Source organism: Miscanthus floridulus, chromosome 7, assembly GCF_019320115.1.
Source record: "Miscanthus floridulus cultivar M001 chromosome 7, ASM1932011v1, whole genome shotgun sequence".
Lineage (NCBI taxonomy): Eukaryota > Viridiplantae > Streptophyta > Magnoliopsida > Poales > Poaceae > Miscanthus > Miscanthus floridulus.
The window spans coordinates 10,731,643-10,742,792 of record NC_089586.1 but is presented as its reverse complement, the minus strand read 5'-3'; the positions used below and the strand labels follow the sequence as shown (position 1 = coordinate 10,742,792).

At 38.1% G+C, this 11,150-nt stretch overlaps 1 protein-coding gene across 1 annotated transcript; it reads left to right on the top strand.

Moving 5' to 3' along the window:
- The first annotated feature begins 2,864 nt into the window (after positions 1–2,864).
- Positions 2,865–5,202, top strand: LOC136462555 (protein LPA2-like). The gene is made up of 3 exons (XM_066461651.1): positions 2,865–3,318; positions 4,067–4,220; positions 4,937–5,202. Exons 1-2 carry the CDS (start codon positions 2,943–2,945, stop codon positions 4,204–4,206), a joined length of 516 nt encoding a protein of 171 aa, XP_066317748.1. The 5' UTR covers positions 2,865–2,942; the 3' UTR covers positions 4,207–4,220; positions 4,937–5,202.
- Positions 5,203–11,150: the final 5,948 nt, after the last annotated feature.

Below are 11,150 nucleotides of genomic sequence, written 5' to 3'. Positions count from 1 at the left end.
AAAATATATAAATATTTATAATATAAAAACAAATATCATTAGACTAATTACGAAATATATTTTTATAATAAATTAATTTGGAGCAGTAAATGTGAATATTATTTACTAGAAACATGATCAAATATGAGAGTACTTTAATTGGCACGCAACCTATAGTTGCATCCTTTTAGAGACAGAGGTAGTATATACAACAAGTGAGATAGAGACAGGATACACGACACAGTAAGATTGTTCATGATCTAACAATGCTTTTCTTTTAGGTGATAGACAACGTTTCCATCCATGGTGAGAATTTCTCAATCTTAAAATCTGTCGACCCAGTCATTCGAAGGTACTCTTAAGGGTAAGAAGGATGTGTGTGCGTGTTCATATATACCATAATTCCAATATGTGCGTGCATATACGTGTGGGCGCTGTGTTTTGAAGAAGAAAAAATCGAATTGGAGGACCTTAGGTAAGGTGCAAACAAAAAAACATAGAAACATAGACTCTGTTGACTAGGTTAGTAGAATCAGACCCCTTAACTAAAATCGTATGGTGAAATCGTAGATTTTAACAAGAGAGGTGCCTGTCATAATAAAGGTTGCATTTGTCAAGGGTTCTAAACGCAAGAAACATCTTTAATTAATTAACAAAGCTGCTGGCCTGATTAACTAACTTTTGACAAGTTGCAACTATATATCCTTTGAAATAAAAACAAATTTATCGTTATATTGACAAGAAGTTGGTGAGACGCGGATCTGCTACATATGGGATGGATGCATGTCTCAGGTCAAGGGACAGCTGCAAAGCTTCGCTGGCTGGCTGGCCGGTGCTGGCTACTAGCTCTCTCTGTCTCGATCTCTCCATCATCCCACCTTCTTAAACTTAAAACTCCTCATATGTGCGGCCGTGTGTTAAACGTTGCATTGACATGAAACTGACGAGCACTAATAAAGCAAGCAAGCTTTTGGACCACCACCGTCTCCACTAACTAATGCATGCTTGCTTTTATTTTAACCGAAAGCAGCATGTGAGATATGCCTCCAATTCCATTATCGTACGCGTAGCAGCTAGCTATAGTCAACCAAATAAAAGTGACAATGTGAAACCATTTGCTTCTCTTCACAGTTCACACTGACGTAACAACTACTCCGTACCACGTAGAATTGTTAACATATTTTCTAAACGAACAAGCACACACAATTACCTCTTTGAACATTTTTAAGATACTCCTACTAATTAAGCTAGGCACGCACCTCACTGTCGATAGATGTATGTTTTTTTTTTAAATATCTGAAATACGAGCACAGACATACAACATGTTCGCTTGGTCGTGTTTGGCTTATAAGCCATGGCTAAAAATACTATTGGCTGATTGGTGTGAGAGAAAAATACTGTTCATTAACTGAAAACAAGCCAAACAAGCAAAAAAAAAAAAAAAAAAAGCCAAACAAGCCAAAAACAAGCCTGAAACTCAGTAGGCCCTACGAGTACATGCTACAACAAACCCATCTTATCAGCTCTCTCTCTCTCTCTTAAAAATAGCTCTTACGGAAAATAATCATCATTGCTCCAAGTTTAACTAGGCATGCAGAGTATATATGATCGTTTTTATATACCCCCTTTTTTTTGTCCGACGTCGTCGTTGATCATGCAATCTCTTCTAACTATCTTATCTTTTATTCGAAAGGATGGCATCAACTTTGCCGTAATTTTCATTAGACCAGAGAAATTAAAAGACACACCATCCAACCACCATATCTTCATCGGGAACAAACCAACGACAAACCAACACATATCTTTCCCCTAAATACGCAATTTCTTTGTTTCTTTGCCTTTTCCCCCTTTGTTCACGGAAGCATCATGATTTGTTGGGAAACAACAATTTCTTTGTAGCTATTTTATATGCATACATATAAGAGTTGAGTGGTGACAACTAATGCATGCACTTTCTTTCTCGAAAGAAATTAAAATCACACACATGTAGTATATAAAATATAATGCACACGTAGCTTTCAATGATAACCACTCATCGATCATGATTAACTACACACATGCGTACAAATCTGAGGTATCGTCGTCTTCTGCTTCCCAGAGATGCTACTCCTGCATACATATCTGAAACTGAAAGCATATATACACCAGCCGATCTTTATCCACTATGGCGATCTTATACCAATTGTTATATGCATAGAGGTTGGATGTTAAGTTGCTAACTAGCTAGCGCGAATTATTCAGATTTGCCTGTACTATTATATTTGAGTCCATAATTCGATGCAACTAACGAGGATAATATAATTCGAACAACTTTACAAAAAATTTCATCATGATCACCATTAAAGCATGCAGTTCCACTCCCACTATCTGTGGTGGATATTTGTTAGCCTAGCCTTATAAGAAAATATTCAAAGATACACCCATTGAACTTTCTTTTTCTTGTGAGTTTTAATAAATCACCTAACATGGATGGATATCAAGTACAATCTACACATTTGCACCACTTCACAAAAAAAAGAACTTTCTTTTTCCTTATGAGTTTTTTAAAAAATATTTCTAGTCCGATCTACTTCTCTAAACTTCTAACTTAGTCCGATTTATCCCCTCAGATGTGGCGATATATCAGCAAAACCACTCAAGATGCAAAAATAACCGGTTTTAAAAGTTGAAGGGTGTAAGAAGAAATTGGTTTTGTAATTCAGGTAGTAGATGTTCCGGAAAAAAAAATTCAGGGAGCAAACTCGGCCCACCGCAATAATTGAGGGAGATAAATTAGATTTTTTCCCCCCGAATACACCAACGAAAGGAAGCCACGGCCCACTCAACAACACACGGGCGTCCATTCTTCTCTCCGGCCCGGCCAGGCCCACAAAGCCCACCTCGTCATCACCCCTCAAACTGTCTCGGATAAGCCGCGCGCGGCCGCGCCGGCGCCGCAGAAACAGAAGGCCGACGCCGTCGCCATGGCGTCCTTCTCCACCGCGCTCCTCCCCGGCGCCGGCCTGTCCCTCCTCCGCGCGCCACCCGTGTTCCGCGTCACCGCCTCTTCCTCGGGCTCGGGGAGCAAGAAGAAGAGCAAGAAGCCCAAGAGCGGCAGCAAGGGCAAGGACACCAAGGCGCTGGAGCCTCCGGCGCCCGTGGTCCGCCGCGCGCCGGCGGGAAGCGCGCCCATATTCCAGCAGCAGCAGGAGGCGGCGTCCAAGGCCGGGGGCGCCGGTGGGAAGGGGCCCACGGAGGAGGAGCTGCGGCAGCGGCAGGCCAACGAGAACGCTTTCCTCCTCGCCTGGCTGGGCCTCGGCATCATCATCCTTGTGGAGGGCATCGCGCTCGCCGCCTCCGGTAATATCTGCAGTCTCAATTTGGTCTCCAATTTACAATGCCGCTCTCACTTTGCTTATGGTGATGTGATGGACTGTTGGTGAATTCAGTTTAGATGTCACTATAGTTCCCAAAAAAGAGGAACTTTAGTGTTGAACTGTGTGAGTACATATAGCTACATCAATAGAGGATGGCGCTTTATTTGTGGCAATTATTGATGAAACGGCGAAAATTGCCACGATGGTGACCCTGTGGTAGCTTTTCAGCCCACATGGCAAAAGATTTCAGACCATCCTATAACTTCCTATGGTAAATCGCACACATTCAAACATGGAAACGACCCTAAGTTTTAACTGATACTGCACCTAACAGAAATCACATTATAGTACTAAGGACATGATAAATCTTCAAATGGAAGATCTTGGTGCAGCAATCATCACAACTCTGTAATTGCCAGGCACGATTCCTGAATCCTGAACCATGATATGCTGAAGTAATCAGTGACGTGAAACTGAATTTGCGTGTAGAATGATGCACAAAACTACCAAAGAAAATATTTACCTTTGATCATCTAAATGAGAGTGTCGAGCACCAGAAACAGTAATACCTATTGTAATGTAAGGGACATTTAGTTATGTACAGGTCACTTAACTACTAGTTGAATTATGAGTCTTACTCATCCAGTAAATGATATATATGCCAAAAAAGCTTTTGGTACTGCAGAACTGTTGAGCCAAGTAGTCATATTTTGAACTTGTATGTCATGCAGGTTTTCTACCAGAGGAATATGACAACTTCTTTGTCAAGTACCTTTATCCATCATTCACTCCAACAGTTGTTCTGTTTTTGGCTGGTACGGTTGGATATGGTGTACTCAAATACTTTGAAAGTGAGAAAAGTAAAAGCTAGATTACAGCACAAAGGTGAGACTAAATATAATCATCTTGTGAATCTCTGGGCTTTACTTCTAATTTTGTTCACACATTAGTGTATAGTTTATGGTATGGTATGGTATGCTTCCCTAGAAAGTCAAGACTGAATAATTTCACGATAGAGCTGCTGGTGAATAAGTGTATATATTATTTTAGACATCACAATAGAAATATTGATTGATGAGTGAATCTCTTATTCCAGCTTCACCATAGGGTATTTAAGTTGCTCTAAACAGTTTTGTTCCTAGCATTTGTTTTAATGCATGTAGTAATGCATAAAGATGCTATTGTGGTATCTACAAATTATAAATCCTGCAATGTTGCAGACTAGGTACAAGAAGAGGCAAAAGAGAGTTACACTGATTAGTAAAGGTGCTTCAAAATTAGGTTCTGGATGGTACACCTTCAAGAGTTTTTTTTAAGGAAAAAGGGGGTTCATAATCATTACTAAACCTTTTTTGCATGCATATTTGATTTTTCTGAAAGTTTCACATTACAATTATCTAGCCTGGTAGATAATACTCGAATATCATTAGTTTTATCACGATGTTGACTTTCATGATACATTTATGCACACTAGTAGCTTCTAGAATCTAGATGTCCAAAAATCATGTTCCATGCGAAGTTTTTCATGTTTTTTTAGAGGTCTATGTCTCTGCCATTCATTCCCTTTGACGATGTTGCTAATATTATCTTCTTTGATGCAGCATGTTTGGAGCAAAGATGAGGGTAGAGTTAGCAAATATGCTTGTTATGTATGAAGTAGCTTAAGGCAGGAGATAGGTGCCAGAAAGTGGCTGGTGTGTTTTATTTTTTTTTCATCCCAAATTCCTAATTATTCTTTTTTGTTTGTAAAGTAATGATAAATGGATACTTCCCTGAATCTGTATTAAGTTGGCTTGTTGAGACCATTTTGACCAAACATATTGCATGGTGTATTGCTGTCATAGTTTATCCTGAATTGGTTGGTCCATTGATAACCATGTAGGTGCATTTTCGTGACTATGCTCTCTTGATATGTAATATGTATGGGTTCTTTGCACAATATAACTAAATATTTAAGGCATATATGACCATTTTTTGGGACTTGAAAGGAATGGGTTGAGCTCCAAATCAACATAAAAGCTACCCTAAAAATAAATTTATTTTGGATGTTTCAGTTGAAGCCTGTTGTTCTAGTTGGCAAGCTAGATCACCTTTTTTTACTGTCCCTTTTGATACCCACATACAACTAATTAATATTAATGCCCTATCTCATGTCAAATTTTGAATCACTCTAGCTTCACGATAAAAAGAACATACAAGACATGCATGCATATGCACAAACTTGAATATAATACACTACCATAATTGGCCAACCCTTATAAACAAAAGAGAAAATAAAAACAAAAAAACAATAATAGCATAAGGCATCATGGCATCACCTGATAATCTACCCATCCAAACACATTCTGTACTAGGAACATACAAGGATTGATTACAAACACAAAAGGAACATATACATATATAAAAAAACATCATGAGCACGAATGCAAGCCCAAATTAATTACCCAACATTGCAAAGAGATTGTCCATGCGTGCTTATAAGATTTTCGTAGCATATATCACACGATGTCTCTAAATTAAATTTGCTTCTTACATGAGTGGAAGGATACATTGCTAAATGGTAGCATGCCCAAAATCCCAACTAAAAGTATACAAGTAGCCATGATAAAATCAATTGAATAATGTCATAACCATGTCGTTAGTGACATATTGATATATATATATATATATACATTTACAAACATACCCACGAATGAATCTTTAGAATCCAAATAAATAATAGATAATAGACTATAATCAATTTGCGTTGATGTCCAAGACCTGTTAAGATATAATTTATAGGAAATCCATGAACTCACCAATGCGCCGTCTAGCGCTGGTGCCATGGCCTATGAAAGGAAAGGTTTAAGCACCAAATCAACATGAAAAATTATTTTGGATGTTGTTTCATTTGAAGCCTGTTGTTCTAGTTGCCAAGTATGATCACCTTTTTCTGTTTTAGCCCATTTGCAACTTAATTAATATTAACGCTCTATATCATGTCAAGTTTTGGAATCATTCTTATTTCATGATAAAAATTTGAACATACAAGACATTCACATATAGGCACAAATTCGAATATAATACACTACCCATAATTGGTGAACCCTTTATAAAAAGAAAAGCAATAATATCATCAAACATCAAAGTGATCACCAAATTTCTATATACACACATACAAACATTTTGAACTAGGCACATGTTTGTACATTACAAGTATTGATTGCAAACACAAAAGGAACATATACATGTATAGAAAACATCAGGGACGTACGTAAGCCAAATTAATTACCCAACACCACAAAGAGATGTTGTCCATTGCTTTCTTTTAGATTTTGGTAGCAGAGATCACACGGTGTCTCTAAATGAAATTTGCTCTTTATATAAGTGGATGGATACATTGCCTATTGGTAGCGGTAGCATATCCAAAAACCCCCAACAAAAAGTATGTAAGTAGCCACGATCAATTGGATGCATGTCATAACCATGTTGTTAGTGACATGTTGATATATATACATTTACAAACATATCTGTGAATGAATCTTTACAATCCAAAACTAGAATAAATAATAGATATAGTCAATTTGCTTGGATGTCACCGATTCAAGATATATTTATATTTACAAAACATTCATAAACTCGCCATCGTCGTCTAGCACTCGTACCATGTTGACTATGAAAGTAATTGTTTGAGCACCAAATCAACATGAAATGTTATTTCAGTTGGACCCTAGTGTTCTAGTTGCCAAACACCATCACCATTTTTTCTGTCCCATTTTATATCACATCAGTGACTTCATTAATATTAACACCCTTTCTCATGTCAAAGTTCTGAATCACTCTAGCATGATAAAAAATAAACATTCAAGACGTGTGCATGTATAGGCACAAAATTGAATATAACACACTACCCATAATTGGCAGACCCTTATAAACAAAAAAAGAAAGGCAACAAAAACAACAATAGCATCAAACATCATAGTGATCACCTATTTTCTACCTATGCACACACACATTCTGTACTGGGCACACGTTTGTACATTACAAGTATCGATTACAAACATTAAAGGAACATATACATATATAGAAACCATCATGAATGAGCGTAGCCCTGATTAATTACCCAACATTGCAAAGTGATTTACTGATTTTGTCCATGCATGCTTACATGATTTTGGTAGCATGCATTATGCGATGCCTCTGAATTCAATTTGCTCCTTACATGAGTGGATGGATACATTACTAACTTCTAGAATATCCAAAATCCCAGGCGAAAGTATATAAGTAGCCATGATAAAATAAGTTGAATGGTTTTATAACCCCATCATCAGTGACATGTTGATATATATATACAAACATATCCATGAATGAATCTTTATAATTCAACGCAAGACCAAATTATAGACTAAAATCAATTACTTGGACGTCACTGAGCTAAGGTATATTTGTATTTACAGAACATCCACGAACTCACCACCATCGTCTAGCGCGCTTTGTCATGCTGACTATGAAAGTAATTGTTTGAGCACTAAATCATCGAAAAAAGAAATGGAAAGAAAAACAATAATAGCACCAAACATCATAGCGATCACACCTACGCTCACATGGATTCTGTATTGGGCACATGTTTATATACTACAAGTATTGATTACAAACATAAAAGGAACATATACATATAGAAAATCCAAGAATGAACGCAAACCCGACAATTACCCAACATTGCAAAGAGATTTTCTCCATGCATATGATTATAAGATTTTGGTAGCATACATCACCTGATGTCTCCATTAAATTTGCTCGTTACAAAGTGGATGGATACATTGCTAATTTGTAGCACATCCAACACCACAACCAAAAGCATATGAGTAGCCATGATCAATTGGATGCATGTCAAAACCATGTCCTCAGCAACATGTTGATATATATATAGTTACAAACTTGTCCATGAATGAATCTTTAGAATCCAAAACAAGAATAAAATAATAGACTACAGTCAATTTGCTTGGATGTCACCGACCTGGTGAATGAAATATCACTGGTAGAGAACAGAGCTTTACTCCCGGTGGAGAACCCCCTCTAGTCCCGGTTCCCCACCCGGGAGCAAGCATCCGGGACTAAAGGGGGTCCTTTAGTCCCGGGTCAGGAACCGGGACTAAAGGGGGACCTTTAGTCCCGGTGGGTAACACCAACCGGGACTAAAGGTGCCTCCTGACATGCCACGATGGCTGACACCCTTTAGTCCCGGTTGGTAATACGAACTGGAACTAAAGTTTTTTTTTCTTTTTTCTTTTCTTTTCATTTTTTTGTTTTCTTTTCAAAATAGGTTTTCGAAGTCGTATTGTACGCTGCTAATTATACATTTATACGCGCGTATAGTATGTTTTGGTTCAAGCACAATGAACATATTAAATCACACAATTCAAGCATATTTACATGCATGCATGCATATGTGTATTTTACATTATATTATTTCATGTGCATATATTACAAAATATTGCATTACAGTTGTTGTGATATAACAAGTTTCCTCTCATTCTCTAACTTGGCTTCCATGGCAGTGTTGGGTCGAAGTAGAACTCGTCCTTGGAATTGATGACCTGCTCATTAAAAAATCCGGCTATAGACTCTTAAATTGCTTTGATTTGGTCTTGCCGTATGACCTTTTCCTCCAACCATCGAGCCTACAGGTTTGAATTGAAGGAAAATAAATTAATATATGTACATATATATATATATAAAGACATAGTAACACAATCAATAATAATAATTAAATGAATATATAGTGTATTTTTAACGTACTTTGAGTTTCTCTGTAGGAGTTCTTTGGGAGACCACCTTGATAAACTTGCAAACATAGTAACCACAGTAGTTGTTCCCCTGTTCCTGCCTCAGACACCACTTTACGAGAAAAAGATTTGTCATCCAATCTGGTGATCCGGTGAAAGCTATATGTTTAATTAATAAGGATGATGCGATTTAAGGGACTTACTTTCAAAGGGATTACATTCAGTGGCGCTTTGCATTTTCCCATGTGTTGCTTCTCAATAAAGGTTTTCCAAACACTGCCCAATAAAAAATTTGCCACGTCATCAGATATAGTTAATTATCATGTTTGTGTGTATATATAGTTGTTAGAGATACCAAAATTACCTCTGGATAATATCTATCATATCTTGGTAGTCTTGTTGTGGTTTTCTCATCGAGTCATAGATTATCAAGTGACTTTTCACCAGATCGATGTCCATCAATATCCAGTGATTGCTGCATGTGTTTATAGGATATAACGCATAACACTCATTAATTAACTAGAATCAACATATGAGCCATTAAGGATGATCGACATTATTAACACTCACTTGAAGTTGTAGGAAAAGAGTATATCCTTCTTGTGGCGTTGGTTCACTAAGAAGTTCATGAGGTTACTCTCTGACTCAGACTTCCAATTAGTCTTTGAAGTAACTGGGTCTTTGAATACTATATGGGGATCAACAAAACCAATTTCATTGCAGCCTTCCTTTCTGAGCTCTGTCATTATAAATCTGCATATATATAGTACTTGTTAGGATAATTTATATGCATATACACACATATGATGAGTTTAATAATAGATCGAAAGAATTATTACTTACAGGCAATAGCAGCTAATGATAACTTTGTCCAGAGAGGTCAGGTGGCATAGTTGATGAAATTCTGTAAAGTCAACATACATAACATCATCGCCACGGAACCAATGTTCGTCTCTAATTCTGACACCAACGCAGAAGTCTCCACCGGTAGACGCCAGCATGTACCACTTGTTTAGCAGGTACATTTGCGTCCTCAGATCACATAAGGCTTGAGGGTTGTATAGACTCTGGCCTAGTACAAATTTTTTCTTCCAAATATCAACCTCCGCCGCACTCTCAATGTTTCCATCACCAAACATCTGGTAAAGGTTGAGCCCAGTCTCATCAATAAATTCACCAAGGTGATCCAAATCGACATTCGGAGGTATGTTTGCCTGATGCATTAATCCTAAATTCAAACCATATTCATTACCAACAACTAGCGGGGGGACTGATTGGTGCGATTGTTGTCCGAGTTGTGCAACTCCTTTCCCTGCCCGCTTCTTTTTTTGTCCCGCCTCAATTGACTTGGTGAGAGTGCGGTCATAGTCCGTTAACGTTGATTTGGACAGCTTACAAGATTCCCGCTGTTGTTGCTGGTAAGAAGCCACCTTTTTTCTTAGAATATCTAGAGCTACGAAGAAGTATGGTTTCTCCAGGTTTCTCCTTACTTCTTGATTCTTTTTAAGTTTGTCATAGAATCTGGACATATCTTTTTTATATGCATCAGTTACTTCTTCCTTCTATTCAGATATTATTTTAGGAATAGCTCTTGGTTTCATGGTGGCTTTCTTTGCCGGCGGGGACTGGTTCTTTGTTTGCGGGGCTGGCCTCTTGGTACTTGGCTTCTTGGTAGGTGGGGGCGGTGGAGGCGGTGGAGACCTCTTTGGAGGTGGTGGCAACAGCGTTGGAGACCTCCTTGGAGGTGGCAGCTGCGGCGTTGGAGACCTCCTTGGAGATGGTGTGGATGCAGCCTCGCCTTCCAACACATTGTCATCATACATAGCACTATGATGATCTGGCGATTGAACAATTGGATTTAGGTTGGGGGAGAATCTGCTACAAAAAAAGGAATGACATATTATTATGAGCAGATTGTTAATTATTTAAGCCAATATAAATTAATGATGTAGTGTTTTCATCCGCACCTGTGGCGAGGTAGTTCAGGAGGAGGTGGAGGTGACATCCCGGGAATGATGATGTAGCGCTTGCGCCATAGAATGAATATCTT